Source organism: Triturus cristatus, chromosome 1_2, assembly GCF_964204655.1.
Source record: "Triturus cristatus chromosome 1_2, aTriCri1.1, whole genome shotgun sequence".
Taxonomy (NCBI): domain Eukaryota; kingdom Metazoa; phylum Chordata; class Amphibia; order Caudata; family Salamandridae; genus Triturus; species Triturus cristatus.
The window spans coordinates 116,465,501-116,491,047 of NC_140580.1; the positions used below are offsets into that span (position 1 = coordinate 116,465,501).

The 25,547-nt window shown below is 44.2% G+C and overlaps 1 protein-coding gene across 2 annotated transcripts in view; it reads left to right on the forward strand.

Moving 5' to 3' along the window:
• Positions 1-25,547, forward strand: part of HSPA12A (heat shock protein family A (Hsp70) member 12A) — a 408,132-nt gene that overhangs the window by 241,312 nt on the left and 141,273 nt on the right. For both annotated transcript variants that reach the window (XM_085603185.1, XM_085603193.1), the window contains 2 exons: positions 2,039-2,143; positions 11,809-11,925. In XM_085603185.1, the coding sequence (XP_085459311.1) occupies positions 2,039-2,143; positions 11,809-11,925 (222 nt within the window). The remainder of the gene's footprint in view (positions 1-2,038; positions 2,144-11,808; positions 11,926-25,547) is intronic.

Here is a 25,547-nt window from a genome sequence, read left to right on the forward strand (position 1 = left end):
GACTTCTTCAGATTCGGAAAGCACGACAGAGGTGGACAAACCCGAACTCATATCAACCTCCTCTTCACCCATGTGTTCCTTTAAGACTGTTAATGGGGAAATGTTGGTTGTTCCCAGTCAATCGACTTCTTCTAAGGAGGTGAGGATTTCAAATCGGTTACTTGTATGCACTGGATAATCATACTGATTGTGTAATCTATGAGATCCCCGCCACTCGTTAAACCTAGATATGCTCTGCGGTTTGTAAAAAAAACCTAACTGAATGATTTTTATATCGTCTGCTTTGGTAAAGCAATGCCCAGCCGTTTCCAATATATATTGAACCAGTGTTGGTGATCTAAAACTAAGGGCCACGCAGTCACCTGGTAGGGACTTGAGTGACTTCCCAATCCAAGGGATTCTGCATGCCATTTTGAACTCGGAGAACAGATGGTCTCTTATCCCTGTCCTGTTGCCCAACAAATATAAGGCCTTCTTCTTTAACGTTGTCCAATGTTCCCGGGCGTCAGTTGGGAACCTTGGAACGTTAGCAAGAACCACTGTATTAGGGAGTGGCTTCCGGTGGGAGATGCAAAGAAGTATGTGGATTTGTATCACTTGCCTCAGATATCTCTAAGGGCCTACTCCTAATGCCATTCTCCCCTTGCTGCGGCTTCGTTGTCATAGATATACCAATAGTTAAATTAACAGAACGGTTGGGCTCAAAACCTGTGGCTATTGCAGTAGAAGCTGGCTTGTTGCAAACATTTACCGGGATTCCCATTTGTACTGTATCAAGTACCCCCACCTGTTGATTAGCTATCCCACCATTCTCCTGTACATTAGAGTGGTTGGGGTTTATTTGGTTTGTACCAAAGATTCCCTGTTCAATCCTCTTTAATCCATCATCAACCGAGGTCAATTTTTTAAGTAAAGGGTCGATCATGGCTGAAATTTTCACACCTATCAGCGAGCATAACTCTTCTAAATTGAGCTGTGGGGATGTGTGAAGTAGGTGGGCTATGCTAGTAGCGTGATCTGCAGTGCTATCGGTTGGGTTTACTACAGGCTGATAAACGCCTGTTTTACCAATGGTAGCTGCCTTACGTTTGGCTGTTCTTGGGGGTGGCGGATTTAGCTTTACTGGTCGACGACCTTTCCTTTTTTATAATGGCGGTTCCCCGCCCATGACCCCGTTGAGTTTCTTTCCCCTGGTGGTAACCATGGATATGTTTAGTGGGCATTCCTGGCCATGTGGGATGGAAGGGATTGATGGCACTAAATCCGTATTTATCATGTGAGGCTGGATATTGTGTGTTTCAGGGTCAGTGGTGCATTATATTGGTTGTTGGGAAGGCTGCACTGTAGAACTGCAGCTACCAATTGGAATCAGAAGTTCGAGCGATAGCCTACGCTCCGTCAATTGAATCTCGTGTACCAATGCAGATTCTGCCCTGCTTAAAAAGGCATCTAGAGTACCTACAACCCCACCACCCAACTTCCGTTTGCTCATTTTTACAGAACCGTAACCTGCCAGAATACACAAATGAGGCTAACCAACAATACTCAAGAAGAATAAGATCGAAGTAACACAAGCTTACAGTTCAATCGTCAAATGGTGTGGCCCAGCCCGGCCTCCTCTGGGCTCTGATGGGCGCAGACGGGCCCGCCCTTGGCTCTGGCATGCCCGCGCGCGTCCCGCGCTGCGGGAGCCCGCGGCCGCCTTTTGAAGCACCTCCTGACGCTTCCCGCTTACGTGGGTGGCCGTGCGCCACAGAGGGAGTTCTGGATATTGTAGTTCCCCTCAATGCGGCTGAGCTGAGAGCAAGGACTCCACAATAGCGGGTGCAGGCAGAAGGATCATTGCAGTCTCCCTAGACCGAATTCAGGAAAACACAGGAGTTGAAGTAAGTAGACAGCTCTAACGGGTTACAACTACTTCTGTGATGCCATATGACCAGCATAAAAGAGACAACTGTCTTCCCTTTAACAGGAAGTATAGGAATTGATTCAACATTTTCTTCTTGCATGCAATAACCTTCTTTTGTTCCGTTTTTAGAACCTCAACATGGAGACTGATCTCATCGCTGCAAACGGCAAGAAGGTGAAAGCGCTGGAGATATTTGCCTACGCCCTGCAATTCTTTAACGAACAAGCAATGAAGGTATCAATGATGAAACTGACAGGGCAAATGATTTGGCTCCAAGAATGAGTGTTTTCATGTTATACTTGTGGTCTACCACTGAATACAAGTGTCTTAGATGTGTGTACTTGGCACAGAGAAAATCTTGGTGCAGAAGTAGTAGTCTTTAAGTCAGTGTATGTTAGACAATTAAAGACAAACACATCTGCACTCTTACTATTTAGAATTATATAGTCACCTAGTTGTGTTCAAAACATTACATACCATGCCCTTTAAAATTATTTTTTAACAGAGAAATGTGGAATTAATTCCCCAGAGGATATTCTAACAATGATCATTAGTGGCATCAATTCCTGGTAATAGAGAGGATTTTTATTTGCTCTACGGCCTTCTTTAACCCAGTGGGTTACTGATTTATCTTACGAATCTCATGCCATTTTTCCTGTTCCCCTCTGCTATCGGCCACCTGCTTGGATGGACATTTCTTTGGGTGGACCATTTAATGTCTCATACAGGGAGGCTTAAGAACTACCATATAGCACACTAAAAGTTTGCCTCGAGTGAAACTACACCTTGAAGGTGCTGCATCAATGGCCTTGAGACTCATTAGGGATCACATCTTGGTTTTGCACAGGTGTGTGGTTTCCCTTTTTATTCACCATTGTCCCATGAAACAAAATGAGAAGATTTTTATTTTTTATTTCAGTGTTTTTGGGTGCGCATATTCCATCTATCCTCATTTTTGAGTCTTTGTGTTTTTGAGTAGACTTCTTTTGTTACCTTCTGTTTCCTAGAGATTTCATTTGGCATTGAATTGATAAACCAAGGATGCCATAGCACCTACAATTTCAGGCCTACCTCCCTTAGTCTTATTTTTGTGTACATGTCTATTGCATTTATGAATTTGTTCAAATGCAACTGCCAAAGGTACACTTTTGGGGCAACACAGAGAAATGCCATGCGCTGAATGGGAAATGCAAGCACATTGTTGCCTCTTCAACCCAAATCTACTCAGCAGCCCCTAGCGATAAGTATTGTAATTCACAGACCTACAACCAACAAAGGTTATACAAAGATAACTTAATCAGCATCAAGCCCAATCCACACCAACAACAGACTGATTAAAAAACCAGACATCCACATTTCTTCAAATCTGCAAGATTTAGAGAAGGGAGATATAGCACATGTGATGTAGAAAGAAATCATGATGTTTGGTCTCAAACGTATGAATCACACGGGATCTAGTAAATGATGTGCAGGATTGTAGATGTGACATTAATAGATTGAGCACTATTAGCCATGAAGTTAGAACAGTTATCAGTACAGACTTTTAAATTATAAATCTCCCAAGCCAGTTATAAGTATGATCGACAATGTAAATGTAGTGCATTTATATAGCGCTCCGAACACCCCCGAAAGGGTCTCTCAGGCGCTGTGCACATACCGCTGTGGAACCCTTCCTGGCCTTTCCCTGTGAAGTGCCCACTCCTGGGCACCCCCAAGGTGAAGCCAGGCATCCTTGCGCTGTTGGGGCAGTTGTGGAGATTAAGCAAGCTATTGCCCAGAGTTGCAGAGTGTGACCCATGATTAGAATAGGCACCGAGGCGAGAATTATCGGGTCCGGGGAAATTGAGCCCAAGACCCGCCGAGGCAGGAATTGAACCCTGGTCTGGGCCAGACCTCTGCATCAGGGTCTGCCGCTCTAACCATTGAGCCACACTTCTCCACATGTGGTTGTTTTTCTCCCTGGAATATGTCACTTCTAGAGACCTTCTGCGCACCATGAGTGATTCATGTAGTTCTTTTCTTTTCCGATTTTATTCATGGCCCAATGACCTATATCGTGCTCAGGTCTAATCTAAGTTTGGGAGAGTGAACATTGTGCTTTCTTGTGCGTTTTTACAAATAAACTTAATATTGTGTTTGCCCAAAGTTTGGCTGCATTACATATAGCTGCATGTCTGTTCAGTGTTTGTACCAGAGAAAGAGGAGTCTAAACATTTCCTTCTATTGTGGTGCTGCAGAGTTTCTGGCGCTAAAGTTTACAGAACTAAGGCTAGAGAGCTGCAGGTAGCGCAGATTATTGTCCTGAGGAGGTACAGAGGAGCTCCAGTTAACTTATGTGTGTTGATTACGGGCACTTAAAGGCCACAAGTCTGAAACCTCTTGTTGAACATGGTGGTCCTACATCTGCAAGTTATACCAAATGCCCGGGCACTTCTAACCTTTTGCCCTGAGCTCCCTTAAGAACTAAAGCATTTCCCCAACTAACAGCAAGTTAACTCCGATTCCCAAGAGCCTCTGTAAGAGGTACTGCAGCCAAGCTCCTCACCAGGGAACAATGTTCTCTCCCACAAGAACCAGGTCTCATACTACTGCCAAAAACACATTAATGAAAAATAAAATATATGTCAATTGCAAAATTGAGGTATTCTATCCGGACTAAGTTTTTGATTTTGGTGGCAGTAATAAAAACTCTCCAGGTAGAATCAAGCACTCTAAATGGACTGTAAATCGTCAATCTGTTTTTTAAATAGTCTAGAAGAGGCAAATAAGGGGATAAAGAGGAGAAGAAAAGAGAGAACGAAGAAAAGAGTTGATAATGATCTCAAATTTGTCCAGCCAGAGCCTGTGGCCCTGCAAGGCACAGCTCTTTCACATAGGCATTATATGTGCCATTTTGCTTCTTCCCATCGTAGTAACCAAATTGTGGTTACATCTTCCTTGGCTGGATTTCCACTCAACCAGAGGTACTAAACAAAGAACAACCTAAAGACATTCAGTTTATCCATATGTTCAAGGAAACTGGAGTACGTATTCATAAATGGTTGAAAGGGTTGCTAATATTCTAGAAATTCTGACAGACGTCCACATCTTCATGCCCTAAATAGCCAACATATTGTGAAACAACTGTGTTCTTCCCAGGAAGGTTTGTTTTTTCCAGACATGGGCCAATGAAGTTCTAATGGAAACAAGCCTCAAATTATTTATTGTGGGCACTTTCATGACTCGCATTGTCTTTGCCGAAAAATTAAATAGTTATACCGTACATATTTTATCCACCCCAGGACCTCTTCCAATAAAAATGTTCTTCCTTACTGCCCTCCACGGATTGTAGTAGCCCCCCCCCCTTTCAACACCATCTGAAAGATAAGACCCAGATGATCCTCCAGATATTGTCTAAAAATGCCAATTTAAAATTAATTTGTATAATTATTTAACAGAAACATATTTTTACTAATTTATTACACAATTTAATAAACTTTTAAAATTCTTCCTATACTTAACCATCGAGAGATGTCCGCCCTGACTGTGGGTTCGCATAATGCTACAAGGTAAAAGTAAAAAAGTTTATTTAACACAAATAAATTAGTAAAAATATTTTTATATTAATATAAATGAATGTTGTATATTTATTTGAAATGTAAAACAATATAAAAATACTAGACTGTTTAATTACAATTCATCTGAAAAAATTAGGTCAACATGGTCTTTGCCCATGATTTTCATTTCTCTTCAGGTCTCCCTTTTCTCTTTCGGAAACCCAAAAAAGCATAGATAGTGCTTTCTTTCTTTGTTCTTGATTCTTCAATTCCAGGACCCCTCCATTCATATGTAAATCACCCTTGCCTTCTGGCTTCTCAAAGATGGAGACTGTCTTCCACTCGATCAAGTCGTATCTTCAGTTCTGTGATTGAATGAGTTACATTTGCTTGCGTCTAATGCAATTCCTCAATGAAGTTCTTGATATAGTAGCTTTTTCCCCTCAAGCATTTACCCTTGGTATCAGCTCGTCCCCTCAAGAATTTGCCTCTAGATTTGTGATGGAGATCAGGTTGCCTATGAAAGGGGTCCAACTTTTCTCTCAATGCATGGAATTCCCCTTGGTTCCCTTCCAAGTGTGCTTTCTGAAGCTGCGAAGTCCTCTGGTTCAGTCCTTGCTTCACTTCTTATTACTAAATGTAGTAATGTTTTCCTAAGAATCAGCTAAAGTGCCAGGCCGTATGGCATTTACCCCAACCCCATGTGGCACACAGCACTTGAGTAGCATAGCACATAAACCTTCTCCTGGTATCTCCCTGCAAGAGATGGTGTCCACATTATTAAAGCCAGTGGTAAGATAGGCCGCCCCGACTGACCATCGCTTAATGCCACCATAAAGAGCAGCAGGCACTAGCATCAAACCAGGCAAGCTCACAGAGTCCAGTCCCGTTCCCAGTGATGCTCTCAATGGAGTTGAGGCTCCAGTCTCACAACCCTGCCCAATTCCCCACTTTTCCAGCATTTGGGTCTCCCGTTCACAGTTGCAAAGCTGCCATCCTGCACTGTTCTAGTCCTTCTCTGCGCCATCTTTAACTGAAGGCAGGCACAGTCTTCAGTTTGCAGCTCTGGAGGGAAGAGTGAGAAGGGCAGCCCCACCATACTCTCTTCTACTGCATGAAGCCTCTGAGGACATGCCGCGCACTGCAAGGCGCCCTTACGGGCACAGCAGCCAGGATTAAGTCCCCATGGATCTTCGTGTAGCCTCTGTTCTCTTGGGAAGCCCATGTTCACAGGCTCTCCAATAGTTGTCTTCCTCCTGGGCAAAACCTTTTTCTCCATAGAGAGAATCCTCAGGGACCTATTTATTGATTTTACCCAGTTACTTTTTTTTCACAGGTATTCATGGGATGAAGGCATGCTGCAGTTCATTAAAGTAAAACAGCGAAAGCATGAAATGACCTTGCCTTTGAATTAGACTCAGGGGAAATTGAGCAGCTCTTTATTACGTGGTACAAAAATAGATGCGTCCTAAAAGATGATGCGCCACTCTCAATAATTCAGGAGCATTTCAGCTGCGTACATTGAGCCTCAAGAAAACCACATCCTCATAAGGATGGTGTTTCTGCCGGAGGCCGCCACTCATCGATCAAGTCAGGGCCAGCAGGCATGGAAGGGCCTGGTGTCCGACTGTCTGTAATGAGTAAGCAAATCTGCGGCACAGAACAGAAATGCTTTTACGACTAGGATGAGCACTGTTAGTTGGCACAAAAGTTATTGGAAAATCAATTGCCACTTCAGGTTCAACAGAGAAGCTGTTAATCTAGTTGTGCGAATTCCTGGAATCCTAAAACGCCATAATGGTCCTCTGAGACCAGTCCAGACTTCATGTCGGCTTGTGGCAGCTTCCGTGTTGGTGAGCAAGCACAAGACTTTGAGGTGCACGCGGGTTTGTCTGATTTCAACTATTGCAGTTAGAATCAACAGGACTACAGTAATGAATAATTCCTCACAGCTGACTAGAGGTTTTCCAGAATCTGTGGTTGACCCCAGAAATTGGAAGATCTCTGTCACTCTGATAAAGGTTTTGGAATGAGAATTCCATCCATTCCCAAATGAATATTTTTTCTAAATCAGTTATCTGAACTTTGTATGCAAACCAATTCAGTGTCACAGTTCCCAGGCAGCTTATGATGCTCAAAGGAAGAATTTTAGGTTGCCTTTATTGACCGTGTCGGGAGGGGAAGTCCTCTGCATGTACCCCTGCTTTGAGTGACCAACTGTACTGTTTTATGGATCCCTAATGCTGTCTTTTGGTCATAGGCGAGCATGTATCATGCTTGTGCATCATGACATAGGCCCGTCTCATGGACTGAGGTCTCAGAAGAGGTGTCCAAAGCGCTACTCTCATAGTGGTGGAAGGCTAGCACCTTCACCAGGAGTTACGCAGCACAGGCATGGTGGTGGCAGCGTAGTGATCAGTAGTAGTGAGCAGGACCTTTTTACCCTGTGTCACTGGAGTGAGACTTACAGGCTCACCCGACTTTTATTTAAATGTTCCACTGCTGTGTTCTTAGCTCACCCTTTGCCTACATCACGTAGATGTGGAGTGCTGCGCAGCGCAGGCGTCATGAATCTGCATAGTTGTATAGGTACAGTACAGGGATAGAGCAGTACTGTGTAGTACATTGAGATTAGTGCATGTGCTGAGCATGTGTATGCCAGTGAGAAATACGTGACATGAAAGATGTAGGGCTGTGCAGTGCATGTGTGGCTAAAGCATGTACTGGATGTATGTGTGCTTCAGTGGAGTACAATGAATGAAGGGTGAAGTGCTGTGCAGCATGCACATCGTGAGTGTACGTGCTGGTAGTAAGGGTGTTTGGAAATAGCATTAATTAAAGATAGAAAAGCTTCAGGGTTGAACAATGCCCACATGCAGTGTATGTACTGACTGCATGCGTAGATGTAAGTGTACAATGCAGAGAGGTAACGGTGCTGTGCAGTAAAAGCGCCGTTGATGTAAACTGCTTGCAAGCGTGCGTGCACTGGTACAGTACATAGAGAACCCTGGATTCCACTGTGGGAAGCCCAGACCTGCCTGGTGAAGACATGAGGAGGAGAGCACTCCACCCCCCCCATACAGATTTGTGTATTGTTGCATTCTTGTGAGCTGGGTAGAGACGCAATAGAGGCAATAGGAAGAGTCTCCCTTTACATTTCAGAAGACTACTTTTTGATTCAGTGATAGAGCACATGGAAGGGGCCTGGTCACATCTGAGGAAGAGAGATGGGGCAGATGAGATCATCATAAAGAGTAGGGTTGGGGGGTCATAAAGAGTAGGGTTGGGGGTCTGAGATTAACCTTTTGATGCTCACAGACATCAAGATGCAAACTTTAGTATCTGCCTTGAATTGTGCTGTGGACAATCCACTTGGGAGTCTTGCCTGCTGTGGCAGACCTCTTATATGAAGGAAGATGAAAAGGAAAAAAAGCTCACTGCAAAAGAAGCAGACCCCAACGTAAAACTTTAATGACCCCGACCCTGAATCACATTTGGTGTTTGGAAAAGGACTATAAGGAGGGGAGGTTGAGCCCCCTAAAAGTTGTCATCTGCCAAGCAGCCAGAGACACTGTGAGAGAAAGGGGAAGCTCTGCAAGACGTATGGCTGGGACCAGGACTGGGGGCCAAGGTCTGCTAGTTTCCCTGCTGGGTGAGGGGACATCACACAGGGATCCCAAGGCCACCTGCCTTGGAGCACTGGAGGCTGTCTGCTTACAAGACTAGTGTGCCCTGTAAGGAAAAGGAGAGCACTGGAAGGAGCAAGGTCCGATTGGGAGCCATACCACGAGGACTCTCTGTGTGAGTATTTGGCTGAGCACCCATCGGGCCATTGCCTGTTTGTAAGATTGTTTCGGTGATGCCTGTAAGCCAGGAGAGGGCTTCCGCAGACTGAGCTGTATGTTGAGTACCGTGCAGGTCTTGCTACACCTGTACCGCCACGATGAAGTGACCTTGTATGCCAGGGGGGTCCATCAGTCAAGTACTATCTCAAGGAGTTCCAAGACTTGTGACTGTCTGGGCCGAAACGCAGAGGCTTGAAGAGTCTTCACCCGTATCATTGTGTGGCATGGCAACCCCATATACCACGAGGACCTGCAGGTTCCAACGTTGCCAAATGATTTGGGTTTGCGCCCGAAGGAGAGACTGAAGCTACAACTTGTGGGTTGGACCTGCGCTGCAAGGGAACTGCCCTCGGAGGGAGAATTCTGGAGTACGGCCTAATAGTTTGCTTTCCCTGATGCAACCACCAGTGAATGGAGAATAACATTGAACACGTTACACGAAGGAGGGTGGGACAGGAATTTTCCTGACCACTACTAAAGGCCCGCAATCAGGGGGACTGTGTTATTGTATTTGAATGTCATAATTCTTTGCCTATGTAGAGTTAGAAATAAAATACTACTTCTTATAAAAGCAGGTATTTTGCTTGACAGATTTATTGTTTCTGGAACACAGCTACTAATGAATCAAGCCCAGAATTGAAACTTGGTGCGGTTGAGCAGGATCCATAGTAGGTCGGGCCCCATGACATCAGGGTTGAAAGATCTCAATCACCTCGGTTGGGCCAGTAGCCCCATGCGAGCCCTGTGGCCCTTTGAAAGGGGTTATGACAGACAACTTTAAACTAACTATGTTCATTGCCCTTGTTGGCTTAAGTTGACATCCTTGACCACCACAAAAAGTTTTCGCTCTGTGTAGCCCCTAATACGTCAAACACACAAAAGGTGATGGAAGGAATACTACAAATGTTTCTAGTCACTGACAATCATTTGGGGTAGCATTCCGACCCATCCCTCTTTTGCCCACCAAACCACTTCAGTTCGGACCCAGCCGTTATATAATAAAAATGGATTGATCACACTTTGCTGACTATGTTCCAGAATATGAGCATACATTGGTTTTGGTGTGCAGGGCTTTTTGGAAGGGGAGACAAGTTAAACATGTTAGAAAGTGAGTGAAACATATCTTTATACAATAGAAGGAAGAGAAGTTAAAACAAATGGGGGGGTGTGTTTGGCTGCCTCCAGGGTAGGTTCATTGCTGTGAAAACTTGTTAAGCCTGACTGCTCACATTCTTACACACTTTTAAAACAAGCATTGGCATAGCCAATAGGTCTCGCCTTTGGGACCTTATAAGTGTTTAGCCATGTAACAGTTGCATAACTAAATACTTATAAGGTCCCAAAAGCGAGACCTATTGGCTATGCCAAGCAGCCGTGCGGCCGCGAAAGTGAAAGTAATCGCGGTAAAGTGCGGCGCGCGCGCCCACGCACATGCACTGTAGCTCTAGGCTGGCCTGGTAGCACTTTTTGGAGCCCTCTCAATATGTCTCGCCAGACCAGCGCATGCGCTGGGTCAGGCGAGACCTAAAAAACACCAGGGGCCTTATTATGCACAGTACCCCGGGGCGCAACCAGTGTGTGTTCTGGATTTGTGCACTTGTGTGCATTATTGTGTTAAGGAAGGGGGAGCAGACTCTTTGTGCGATCCCTTTTGTAATGCTGGTAGTGTTAGCGCCCATGTAGTGCCAGTGCTTTCTCGAGACGGTGTTCTCTCATGTGCATGTGGGAGTGGACCCTTGCAAATGAGGGAATCACATTGTCTCTCATCTGTGTCCGTGCCCAGACACTGGCACATAGGCAAACAGGCACTTAGGTGGCGTACTGATAGTGTCCCAAAAAAGTTGGCGCATTGTTAGTGCACCCCAAGAAGGAGCCCTGTGGAGAGGGCAATGAGGGTCCCATGGAGGCCTCAGACATTCCCCTGCAGATGGGTGCATTCACTCACTTCAGCCTGCAGAGGCATCTCTGTCCCCGCTTTAAAAGCTCAGGCGCCTGCGCTGTGACACACAGAGGGGCGTGAAGCAGCCGCTCTGTCTTTCACTGAATGCAGTGCTACCGAGGCTCCTCAAGGTCGCAGCTGCCCTGGGGCAGCACATTCATGGTATTGGGGCCACTCTCCTGGACTGCACCAGATGCACCTTTTGAAAGGTGTGCCTGGAGCACACCTGGACAGTGTGCCCGTATTGTAATATGGGCGCAGATTCACTGAACACAAAGCGGGCAAAAGTTTCTTTCAACTAAATCAAAATGCAGAAAAGAAGGCCCAGTGATTTGGGCGATCTTTCTTTTAGATGACAGTGACAAGAAAAAAGAATAAACAAGTAGAAAATGATTATGGGAATGTGGCAGTGAGTTTATTAAGCCCGTGTTCTTAAGTGAATCACATCTACAGGCTTTGTTCTTGCTGTTTCATATGGCAATAGCTGGTGCGACAAAAAAATAAAACGGGGACTGGGCAGTTATAAATGTGTAAATAAATGTGTGAATGCCTGCTTTAATGCACGTCACTTTTCTCTAGGAGCTGAGTGATCAAGCGGGCTGTGACTACGCAGCCTCCGACGTCCGATGGGTCATTACGGTGCCCGCCATCTGGAAGCAGCCTGCAAAGCAGTTCATGAGGCAAGCCGCGTACAAGGTAAGAACCTGCTTGAAATTCCATGACACAACGCTGGACTCACCACAGGGCACGGACTTCAGCCATCGGCCGACATTTTGTATTTGTCTGTATCGGAGAACAGAAATTGGCGTTCATGGAAGTGCGGTGACCTTACTGACAGGCCAGCGCCTCTGAATAGGCGAGCATCAACCCTTGATTGACGAGTTCTACCTCCCTTTTAGTACAGACTGACCAGCTGACAGCATGGTACTTTTACCAAAAAATAAAAATGTTATAAAACTTCAGAAGAGGTGGAGCCGCTACTGAAGCATATTCAGGACTAGGTTGAGCAAATTCTTTGTGAAAGACTTTTCAAAATGTTTTATACTCCAGTGACAGCTAACGGTTAGTAGGCCTCATGCAAGATATATTTTGGGGCCCCCTGTTTGAAACAGCTTTCCATTTATTACTCCTTTGCAGCTCATTCAAGGCCCTCTGCTGCATTACAATAGGGAATTATATGTTAAACTGAGAGTGCTAAATTGTTTGAAAGCTCAGGATGCCTGGTATCTGATCACCAAGCAGTATCAAAAGAAAGATTGAGCCAATTCTTTTTGAGTTTGTATCTAGATTTATTTTACTTACAACAGCAACATTTTATGTGGAATTCATTCTCTAACCAGCTTGTTACAGCCATTGTAAGAATAACATGCTACGGGTAACTTGCTAGATGTTTAGTCGACTAATCATAATATTAAAATGCACTGCCTCTTGCAAGATCTTTTGTTAAATTTAAAGGAGGCTTAGAATCCTCCCATTATTTACCATTGGTTGGCTTCATCGTCACTCTTCTTTCCATGCTTCTCATTTGCCAGCGCATGCCAATTCCACTTTCCCTTTGTGTGTTTGCTCCTTGATTGGATCATTGAAGGAAGTACTGATTCATTTCTTTGTTAGTGTCTTTGCACTGCTCGCTTGAATCCAAGTGCTTTTTTTTCTTCTTGCTTCCCCCATCGTCATTGCTCCTTAGCTTACCCTCCTGCTGTTGCTGTTTACTACCCCACCCGCCATTCTCTCCTTACAAGTGTATGGTTGCACGCCCCCTCATCGCCTACATTTTAGCGCACACATTTAGAGGTAAAGGGTTCTAGGTCATCAGTTGCCTGCTTCAATGAAAAAGAGTAAATGAGCCGGAGAGAAGTCAGACTTGACACTGTTTTACCCTGCAGTCACTTTTATTTGCATAGTAGGCAAGGGATATGCAAATCCCCTGATCCTGCAGATATTTACCAAGACATAAATACCACATCTTACATCAGAATACATCTTGTAATTATGTTTGTTATTAGGCTCGTTGCCACACAGGTAGTGATACATCTCACTGGCCCCTCCGGCAGTGCTCAGTTTAGCAGATAATTTCTTCTTGGTAGTTGTGGCAAGCATGATCAGGTTCTGGGTTTGTTTCAGCAGTGGCAAGTAGACCATACTCCCCCTGAATGTGAAGGCTCCCTGCGGAAAGAAAAGGGAAAACAGAATGGGGAAATTTGTGAGCGAAGCCAGTGGAACTGACAGGGCCGGACTGGCCATAGCTGACTGGCTGGGTGGAGGCTGGTTTTGGGCCCCTGGGGGCTATTTTTGTTACAGGGCCGTTTTTGCAGCATAGCCCGGGGGTGCCGGCCGAGCACTTTGCCAGGGCCGGTTTTGGTTCCCAGTCCGGCCCTGGGAACTGAGCTCACCGCTGTGCATGAGATATCATTTTATACCTGCCGCGAACTGGCTCACTGGGCTGGCACAATGAGCCCACATGTTTTTTTCACTGCTGTTCTTCCCCTGTTTGCATAGGGCTTTAATGTGCACCCAAAACGTTCTCCGATACAACTCAATCACTTAATCTCACATTTCCTGTATGAAGCAATTCACTTTGTGAATATGGGATGTGAAATTGTATCCTTTTACAGGCTTGCATGCAAACCTAACAGAGGTAGCTAGCTTTCTTTGACACATTCTACTGCATGTGAAGATTAGATCCATACAAGGTATACGCAAGGAATCAAACCTGCCACGAAAGAAGAAAGCATCTTCCATGCGTAGTTGGCGCTCAGGACGGAATTAAAGCACCATGGTGTATACACACTATAAGACTTTCTCAGCACATCTTAGTATCCATGGCCACACATTTAATCAACCTTTGAAATCGGTGACACGGTGCTATCAATCAAGTTCATGATATTACATGAGTTATTGCAAAAATTAGAAAATACGCCATGGTTCAAGCATGCAAGACTCCTCAGCACGCAGAAGTTGTATGGCGCATTTACACCTCAGATCTATGTCCACTCATTGACTTCATAACTGCCCTCCCATTGTTGCTGGTAGAGCAATTCCCCCTACTTCCTCACCAGTCCCCTCCATTGTTGCCTCCCTGTCGCCTTCCTCACCCCCATTGTTATTTGCCCCTTGCCCCCTCTACCCACTCTCACTGCAAAAAATGCTCTGGCAGAATCATAGGGCTATTTTCTCTAAGCATTGGCAAGTCGGTCTTGCCAATGCGAGATGTATTGGCTTTGTCAATGTGTTTTTTGCCTTGCTGTACAGCAGCATGGCTGCTGTGCCACTTGGTTGAAATCTTTTTTTTTTTTAAAGCACTATTGCGTGGCTAGCATTAACATGGTCATAGTCCTTTTTTGTTGTTGTTGTTTTTTTTTTTTCCTTTCAGCCCTGATGCAGTACAGCTGTGCTGCTGTATAACATGGCTAAATCAAAAAAGTTGACAAAGGCAATAGCTCTTGAATAGGCAAGACTTATGGGATTTGCCAGTTATTGTTATATTTGTGTAGTTCTCTGGCTAGACAGTTACATGTCGCTTCGCTGAGTAAGAGAAATTGGATGGGGTGGGATATAGGAGATGGAAAAGACACATAAAGAGAACTGTATAGAGAGAGACGTGAAGTTAACTCTGAAAGGGTTTGAGATAGGCGATGTAGAAACATTTATATGGTACAGAGAAAAGCAAACTAAATTGCGAAATGTGAAGTAAATAGAAGGAAAGATAACGAGAGATAGAAAGGGTAAGATATAGGTAGAGAATGAGAGGTAGAGAAATAGGTAAGATTTCAGTGTATAGTAGAGCGTTAGGGAGAGCTAAAGATCTGGAGAAGGAAATATAGAGAGGCTGAGGGGTGCATGACTCAAAGAGGTGAGGTAGATAGACAGAGGTAAAGCAGAGAAAGATGTATTAGAGAAAAGTAAGGCAGCAAGAGGTAGAAGTAGACATACAGACAAAACTTAGAGATGCAAGGTAGAAAGAGAGCAAAATGAGAAGAAGCACAGCAAAACAGAGCAGGTACAAAGGTGGAGAGAGTGGTGAAGGGTAGAAAGCAAAATGTGGTATAGAGCGAAAAACGGAAATTGAGAGACATGAAATAAATAAAGACAGCTGAGGTTTATATGGAGGTAGAGCTGTGCGATAGAGAAAGAGACAGTGAGGTAGAGAGATCTGTAAAGAACAAAGTTAAGAGAAAGAGTCGCGGTGGAGGGGTGAGTTGAAATGGAGAAGAAACCACAGAAAAATATATGTTTGTGTGTGTGTTTGTGTGTGTGTGTGAGAGAGAGAGAGTGATAGAGAGAGAGGAGGATAGACAAAAAGGGGGTAGAGGTAGAGAAATAGAGGTAGCCAGAAAAGAGTCCGATGTTTAGAGGTGAAGGAAAGGGGGCAGAGGTAAAATGAGAGAAAGGGGAGGTGAAAAGTTGTGGTAGTGAACTAATAGTTTGGTAAACTGAAAGACTGGGTAGTGAGAGAGAGAGAGGGCGAGCAGTGAGGTGGAATGAGGTGAGGTTCTGAGGGAAGTGTGAGATAGGGAAATGAGATAGAGAGGGAGGGAGAGTAATGAGACACAGATACGGCTCAGAGACAGAGTTAGAAGAAATGGAGTAGAGGCCTACAGATAGAGTGCTGGAGTAAAACAAGCATTGGCATAGCTAATAGGTCTCGCCTTTGGGACCTTATAAGTGTTTAGTTATCCAGCACAATATCCTTGGTGCAACAACATCATCTGTTGCATGGCTAAACACTTATAAGGTCCCAAATTAGAGACCTATTGGCTATGCCAAAGCTTGTTTCCAAATGTGTGCGAGTGCTGGATGGAGGCAACATGCTGGGTGGCGATTCATCTACTATACACATTGTAAATGTTCAGCATAAAAAAACAGAACATGTAATGAACGAGAAACAGATATAAAAACCAATGACCACTTTCATAACCCCAAAAAAATAGCATGTGAGAAGCACAACACCCGTAAGCTCCATGAGAACGTCAACCCGGTACGATCCAGCAGGTGGCACCTCTACAACGTTGTGACACAAGTAGGAAGCCGCTGCCTGACATTAGTATGGCATCCAATTAAGGACAAATCCAATTCATCGTTTACAAAACACGCACCCTAGAAATGTCAAGGTCCCATTTCTCGCAAGTAGGTTTGTAGAGGACAACAGCAAACCAATGCAAGCATGAATGCTCCGCGCATAACTCAAATATCATTAAATGGAGCAGGGGCGCACAAATGTTTATCGAAATTGCGCAATAGATACAATAAGAATAACAAAACAAGGATACCTGCTACATGCCCCACGTGCGCACAACCCAAATACTCACAAATGCGTAACTCATGTGGTGTTGTAGGGTGAAGCGGAGCCGCTTTCGAGCTTCTCCTGGCTGACCACCTCAACATCAGCAATCTTCATGGTTTACCACTCCGATGTAAACCAATGAAAATGACAAAATCGGTTGCCGTTACAAATAAAGGACTATTATGATAACGCTTGCTGGGAATTTAGCAGTGGGTTGAAAGTTTAGACAGCAGTCATTTCGTAATGGATATATTTACAAAATCGTTGAATATTCTACTGCAATGCTTGCGATGTTATGGCGCTATCACTAAGCAAAATGTTGAAATCAAGTCGTGTCTACATTACGTACAAGAATAACTGAAGACTATTCAAGTTATTATTAAACAATTCAGATGTTCAGATAATTTTACTCTCATTGGTTTAATGTTCCAAGGTGGCCAGTTGTTCTTCCAGCTATCACGTGCTTCTTTTGCTATGAAGTGCTTGAAAACGTATTATTGGCAACGGTGCACCTAAGCAAGGTGTTTTTAATGTAAAGTGGAATACTCAAACAACAGGCAATGTTAGGCGACAAGGGTGTCAGTAAATACTTAAGTCGAACGTCATGGCCTGATACACGTGGGGCTGAGACAGCGATGAGGCGGAAGGAAGGAGGGGTTTCCGCACGGAGCGCATCAATGTTGTCCAAAACATGATGCGCTGCATCCGTGAAGTGGATGCTGTGCTGATACACGAGTGGAGGGAAAGCAAAACATGCCCTGGAGTGGTGCGTGCGTGCTCCCTCCCCTGCCCTCAGACACCTGTCCGTGCCTCTGCCAGCAGAAACATGCTGTAATTGAACTTGGAAACTTGCAGAGGGAAAACAAACATACAGTCGCGACGACACCTCTTCCTTCCACGTAAGTCAACAGTGGACAAAAATGTACAAAGCGCGGTATTCTACTCTGTTGACTTTCCTGCGGCTTAGGAAACCGTATTCTTTCGCAGCTCCTCTCTGTGCCGGCTGCCACAGAGGCTGCCCCTCCTACCAGCAAGAGAGAAATAAATACACCCGGGGACGGGGGCACACAATTACCTACAGTCACCTCAGAAGCTGGTACTCTCCAGTGAATGACATTCACTTTTTCCCTTTAAGATGTGGATCCTATGTGGCTGCAGAGCAAAAACACACAGCGATAGTTTTGCTATTGTTTAAAATATCCAACATCGTAAAAAGGTCAGTGCCCTACGCGGCTTAGGAAAAGCGGCTTCGTGGTCTATCTGCGAAATGCTCCATTAGCCTCGTCCTCCTCCTGACAGGCAGTGATTCTAAGATGGCATTTGAAGCCCCCCTATTGGATAATTAGCCTTAGCGGACTGGGCGAAATGACACGTTTACTGGGGATGCCTGTGCCCATGCGATGGGGGTGGGTGAAGGGCTTACGTATGTATGTCTTTTAAGCTCTGTCATGCCAGGAGAGCGTGGTGAAAGGAATTTAATCTATAGCACGTTGTCACAGCAAAACATGGCAAAGGTTGCGTGAAACCACTGCCGGGTTTCATCGGGAGCTTCTTAGAATATTAACAGGACTCCGCCTGGATTCTCTGCTCACTATCAGCAGCCGAGGGCTGCTTTGCTGTAGCTGCAGATCCCTGCAAAGCTGGGGGATTGGGGCCTCATCCAGAAATGGTGCTGGGAACCAAAGGGAAAGAGGAAACAAGCCTCGATCTCTTGTCTTTATGGGGCCATGCGTTTCAAATTAGAAACACATGGCCCCATAAAGATCAGAAAGTGCTTTGCGTCAGACGCAAAGCAGGCCACCGAGTCCGGCTCGGAGGCGAAAGGGCGTCCACAGAAAACCCTCATTTCCAATGGCAGACCACCGTTTAACCTAAACGGTGACGCCAGCCAATGGAAATGAGGGGCGGGGCTTAAAGCCCTCGTCAGAAAGTCCTTGTCCGCAATAAATCTTGCGAGGCGAGCAGCGCATGCGCTGCCACGCCACGCAAGACCTAAACAACACCCACATCAAGACCGCACAGGATTGGTCAGTAGCTGGCAAGCCCAGCAATATATTGTCTATTGGTCTGCTTAAGGTCGGATTTTCACATTCATCCTCTCAGCTTTTGTGGTTGTAACACCTGGCATCCTCGTTACGTTTTTGAGTAAGCCTGGGCAAAGCACTACGCTACGCTCGTGTAGTTTGCGAAGTTTGCGCTACTTCGCACTACGCGAATTGCACGTAGCACAGTGCGAACACGCGTAGCGTAGTGATGCGTAGTGCTGCGGTCATTTTTTGCTTGCTCGCGGTCCTCAACGTCAAGTTGGCGACCGCGAGCAAGCAAAATGACATCCCGGCGAGACTTTTTCCTTGTTCGCGATCAGCAACTTCAAGTTGGCGATCGCGAGCATGGAAAATAAACCTCCCAGCGAGATTCCCAACGCGAGGAGGTCAGGTTTCTCATTGCGAGTGGTCGCGTATGCTCGCGCCCACTCGCGTTGAGAAAGCTGCCACTCGAGTAAAAATCTACTCGAGCAGCAGAAAACTACAGCTCGCACTGTGCAAGATGCCATTTTCAATGATTGCACAGTGCCGGTTGCTTGTCCGCACTGTGCCATCATTGAAAACGACATCTGGCACAGTGCGAACAAGGTACTACGCAGTTCGCGAAGTGCTACGCATAGCTCGCGTAGTGCGAAGTGCACTTTGCGTAGCTTCGGGAAGTGCTACTTTGCGAACTACGCCTAGGGTTATTTTTGAGTTTTAATAGTTTCAAAACAAGTGAAAAATACAAGTAGCATTTGTTCCAAGACCTAACCTACTTCAGGGTGCCAGATTTAAAAATAAATAACATTATAAAACAAAGGGTTTTTAGAATAAAAAATGAGGCCAGCATAACAGCAGATTATTATCAATGTGTGATCACTAAATACCCATCAGAGACTATGAAGGGACTAAAAGTGCACTTCTTCAATATGCTGTATGCATGAAGAGTGTGCTGATCAGATACTTGATGCTCTCATTTTACCCCCCCTATAAACGGCCATCTCATCCTACTGGGGATGCAGTCAATCCATTAGTGCCTTCGGTGCAACATAATTAGTACATTGATTAAAGCAATGAAGCCCGTGCCTTACATTGCGGCGGTAATTGTGTTCGGCCAGTTCGCTGATGATTACTTCAGAATTGCTGACTAACCAAGTAGAAATGGGTTTCTGCAGTCATCCAACATAGGCAGTTGCTAAGCCTCTTGGTTTCCTGGAAGAAAATCTGCATTTTGTTACACTAAGCTATGCTTTACTGACTCTTCTGTTTTGTTTACGTGGAACTTATGTAGCTCTTTTGCATAATCTTTGTAAGGAGGTTTATAAATATGGCACCAAAACATGAAATAAGAAGTGAAATCCAAAGTTTTAAGATTAGTTTGAAAAGAGAAAGTGTAAGCTTCAGTGAAATCGACAGAGTTTGTGTCCGATTTGAAAACCAGAAGACAGATTAGAGAGAGAGAGCGAGAGAGAGAAAGAAAAAAAGAGAGAAAGGAGAAGGAGAAGAAGAAGGAGAAGAAGAAGAAGAAAGAGGAGAAGAAGGAGAAGGAGAAGGAGAAAAAAAGAAGAAATAATAATAATAATCGGGGTATGTAGTGCATACCAACTTTTTTTGACATAGTATCGAAGTTCAAGTTTATCATAAAATGTTTAGTTGGTGAGGGGATGAAACAGAAACCGAGATTGCAATGTCTGAAAAGCGAAATGGCAGAAACAATGTGAGAAGAGACAAAAGTAATAGCATCGTTGGGAGCTGATCTGAGGAGAAGTGAGAAATCTAAGATGGAAGAAACAATATGGGAGGAAAGGAAATGGACTGAGGGAATATGGGAAGCAAAAATTATTTTTTTTTAGCTTTGAAGGACTAGGGTGGAGAAAGCAAGGCTTGATCCAGTCAGTGCTTAATTTGTGCCAGTGGTTTCCAGTGCTTGGCAGGTGTACTTAATTTTCAGCACCGGCTCTAGTGACAGTCCACCACATGGTGGCACTGCCTTTTTTATACTCAGATGAGCACAGCAACCGTGTTTATGAAGGGAAATAGCATTAAAAATGAATCATTCCAGACTCTCATGCCATTATTATAGCTTTGTGTCTCCTGAAATAGACTGAACTGTCACTCTTGTAGGAGAACGATGGTCAAATGTTATGTTGGTACTGCCATTGGCAGCACTGGCAGGGTATGGGTGCTGAGGGCTGTAGTGGCCTTCCAAGAAGGGTCCTAGCACTTACTTTTTTCAAATTAAGCACTGTATCCAGTACTACATAACGCAAAGTCAAACAGAGTAACACAATAAAAGAAAAGTAAGATAACCAGTTGTGCTGTCTGCAGAGAAGTAGTCCATGAACTGAAACTGGGGTGCCCTAAAGGTCAAAGTGAAAGACAAAGCAGAAGATCAAGAAAAGTCCTATAATATGAATGGTTTAGTAAGTAGTAACATACCTGGTCAACTGTTCTTGAAATAAGAAGAGATGAAAGAGTGTGGGGAAATTGTAGTGGGCTCCACCAAAACAAAAGCAGAAAAAAGGTTAAGTATAGCTCTTAGAGTAAAAAGCAATAGTCAGGAAATGTGTGATGTCAGTAGAATATTTTCAATGGGCTAGCTAGAGCGAATGTTGGACTAAAGTAGCAAGTGTAGAGGATGGTTGTAGAAATAACATGGCAACTGAAGGTGTGGTGCAGTGACTGTTAAGGGCATGCTGGATTATGGTGGAAGTTGGCAGAAAGAGACATATCAACACCAGTGGTGATGGGCAATGTTTACCAGTAGACTTGGAGGCAGGCACCTCGTGGTCGGGTTCCTTCATATCCATTCTGGCCACTGTTAGATCTGTCAGTGAGGAGTTTGGTGATTCTACCTTAGCCCGTCCTCTCCTGGTCTTCTCTACAGGCTCGGATCTTCTTTACCCAAAAGGAGTCTTGCAGTTCCAACCGAGGGCTGCAGACTGGGCTCTGACTGACACAAATGCCTGTGTCACAACAAGCTACTCACGCTGGCCCGCCAAATGCCACTTCTAAGCAAGTCTGCTGCTTCAAGTTTGGTGTTAAATTAGAAGTGCTAAAGGCTGTGCTGCTAAACGGTGGTGACGGAAAACTGACAAATGATAGGAAGGCAGGGAGAACATTGGATTGCTATCACCTCACTGACTCCTTACCAGAGATCACTGTGCCGACGCGTCAAATTTTGAGAAGGGGATTAGAGAACGTCAGTAATGTGTGATGATGACATTACCTGCACAGAGGGGATATCCCTCTGCGTGGGTACTGCTCATAGATATAAGAGGCTGTCCATGTGATTATGAGCTGGTACTTGGCCACTAAATGCTGCTCATATACATGAGGGTCTTCATCATCATATAATCCAGTTATTGGGGATCTTTTTTTATTTATAGGCATATGAGGATGTTCACATGCATATCAGCCGATACATAAAGTTATGCGACAACCTCCCACCTACCACACCAGCTGTCATGAAGCTTCTTTCCGCACCAGCTTCAGTATTGGCAAGAGATGGGCAGGGAAGAAATAGTTGTTTAGGCTATTGCTAAACTAGAACATGTAATGAAAATGACAAACTCTTATTCAGGGCAAAATTAATGTTTGTACTAAGATCGGCAACGTAATATCTTGGGGGACAAAACGGTGCTTTTTCAAAATATTTCAAGCTGATATTCCAGTGATAGTTTATGCTGCTGGGGTGGCATATATTGCTCATGTTATAGTAAAATTTACTAGGTTTTAGAGGGCATTTTATTACTGCCATAGTGGTTGTTTCATGACTCATGAAAATGTTTCCTGATCTATACTCATAGCCTTTTTATGACCATATAAATAATTCAATTTGTCCGAACCTGTGGTTTCATTTAAGCTAATGGATATGCATGCTCTCTGAAATCTGAGCCCTGGAGATGGGTATAACTTGAGTAATCTTTCTGCTCTCCGAACCTGTAAGATCACTGTCAAAAGCTCTCCCACTTCAGGCTTAAGACTCTGAGATCTCTTTTATTTTTCATTTGTCCATTCAGAACCTTCCAGTTAGGGGACTGATTTAGAGTTAGGTAGGCTTGGCACAGTCTGCCAGGGTGGCGGAGGACATTGCATCCACAGACTACTGCCTGCCAAATTTGGAGATAACTCCTGGCTCAGGGGTCATCTCTGTACTTTGAATAGAAAAGCCATCACAGCAGGTTCTATCAATGTACTAAAAGTTTGGTGGACAGCCACCATCGGTTTTGATGGCCATTTATCAAACTTTGATCTTTTTCTGTTTTTTTGTCTACCAGATTGTGGGGGATCATTATAGTGCAGAGGAAGTAGTTAATTAACTGAGCCAAAGCCAGTTGATGGAATACTTCCTCTGACAGCCCCACAAAGTGGGTCTGTGTTGATGGAATACTTAAGGCCTTCTACAATCTGGGCCTCATTACGATGTCGTTCAGAAAGGCTCCGAAAGGCATTCAGATTATCCTAACCCATGTCGGAACCCATGTTTACGACTGACTCAGAAACATTTCCGACCAACCGATTTTGATGGAAGATAACTGTTCGGTCATTCCGAATCGGTTGCGACCGGCATTCGGAGAATCCAAGTGAGTCGGAGCCTAATTGTACAGCTAAATGGACCACGTTTCTGACCGATTTATTACGAATTCTGATTCGGACAGCCTTTCTGAATCGGTCTGTCTGACACGGAATGGCTGTTGGAAACTGACTTTGGGGGCCCATAGCAGGCCCCCTTTCACCCAGAGGCCTATGGTTGAGGCCCGTAGGGGTACCTATGGGTCCCCTCTTTAAAACCATGCAGTGTAGCAGGCCTCATGAGGTGCCTGCGACAGGTGCCAGGTTTCCCACAAGGGAGCCTGTGTTGTCGGTTGGAACACAGGCTCCCATTGAAATCAATGGGAGAGTTTCCAAATGGTGTTAGGAACCATCGTGATCGGTTGATCGGACTCTCCAAACCCGAGTCAGTCGGAACTGATTCCGACAAGGAGTCGGTCGGATTGCTTTCCAACCGACATCATAATGAGGCCCTCTATAGTAGTCGGTGGACTTAGGGTTTGGCAGGCAGGGCACTCCGTGGTGTTTGCAGAATAGTATCCTGTCCACCAAACTTTAAATCAGGCCCAAGGTTCTCAGTCTTGGAGTATGGCCAAGACCCTATGTCAAATTGGAAAATAGGTCGGCTGCTAGAAGTGTAGGGAGATGATTTATCCATTTGACTTTGTGCAAACCGAGCAATATGTATCTACAGCTATTATTTATAGTTGTGACCTAGAAAACCCTATTTTAATATTGTCTACCCTACTGAGTCTGTGTGGAAACTGACATGACAACAGTTTGGAAGCTAGCACAACAAAATTGGCTGTATTGGGTCTATGAGAAAACTGATATCACCTCGAGGATATTGGTAGAATGTGAGTTAACGTTGTAGGCTCAATCTGCAAGATCTCTAAATTCAGAGTAGAATGTTCTTTCCATAAACTTTAAGGATCTGCCTAGCACACCATAGGCAATGAGAAACATGGGATAATTAAGCAACATCATTGACATATTTAGTAGCCCAGGTGTACGTCTGGAGTACCAGCTGTAGCACGGCCCACAGCACTTTCTGTATCACTAGCAACCCAGGCAGTGGTACTGCTGACCCATCACTTCAAGACATATTTGAGCAGGGTCACTGATCGAGAAACCCTAGTCTGTTTGCACATCACTTGTGACATATTAACATATGGAACATAACTGTTCTGTGGCTGTTCCCATGAGAACACGATGTTCTGACAGAGGCAGCCAATTAAATATATTTTATCATTTCTAGAGTTACACTTAATAATTTCCTGTAAAACATATGGCAAGTATCTCATTTCTATTTCAATAAAATGCACCATTTGATCTCTTTTTTTAGTATTGATTTTGAACTAAACAGTGCCAGGCATCTCGCCCGGCTCCTGTTATCACCCATAGAAGACTCATGGTCTCTTGATACAATATGGGTCTGGTTCTACATATTTTTTGCTTATTGAATATTCTGTTGTTTTATAATGTGATGTATTATGACATTGAAATGTAGTGTGTACATTTTGTGTGAAACATATCATCACTAATCCTCTATGGGTCCTGGAGTAGCGTGCTACTTGCCGAAAAAGCACTTTGACGCCTCCTCAGGGGTAGGAAGCGCTATATAAATGCAATTACAATACAATACAATGACAAGCTAGGCAGAATAGTTCTATATGTTTGTCTACGTTGCCCTATTGTTTGATTGTTCTTATGTTGTTATGGGAGCTTGGTGTATTTCTTTACATGTTCTGTTGAGTTCTTCAATATGGTGTTCAGATTTTGTTGCCAGTTGTTATTTGTGATGAAAATCATAAGACCATGTGCAGGATTTCATTAGATGGTAATGTTTTAGTCTGCTTTATTTTGTGTTTCATATTATACTTGCTACACATGGACCCAACATGGCACAGCTGTGTTAGGGTTCAACCAAGTAGGATACGTTCCTGTAATCATGTGTGTTTATGTATGGTCTGTCTGAAAATAATAATAATTTACACAACAAATGTTTTAAAAAAACGAAAGTTAAAAAAATAATAGAATTAAGAAGTTGAGGTAGAATTCACTCTCAATTAATGTTGTAAATTATCTGGCAGACCGAATTCCAAAATTGATAAGAAATCATGTCTCAAGTCACATACCACATAAAAATCAAAGTAAAGAACAGAAGATCAACAAATGCATACAAATTCAATAATCACTGAAGAAAGATGTATTACCATATCGCTGCCACTTTTGTGCTTCTCAAGCCACTGGACCATCTATTGTAGAAAACTGCACAATCCCTGTTAATGCATCACTTAATATGGCGCAATGCCCAAGATTTTGCTACTTTCCTGATATGCTGAAATAACCCTATAACACAAGCCAAAAAGCAAAGGGGTGGGAAAGAAGCAAAAGTGCAGTCATTCTCTTCCTCTCAAGGTCAAAATCAATGGTAACTGAGGGGCATATCA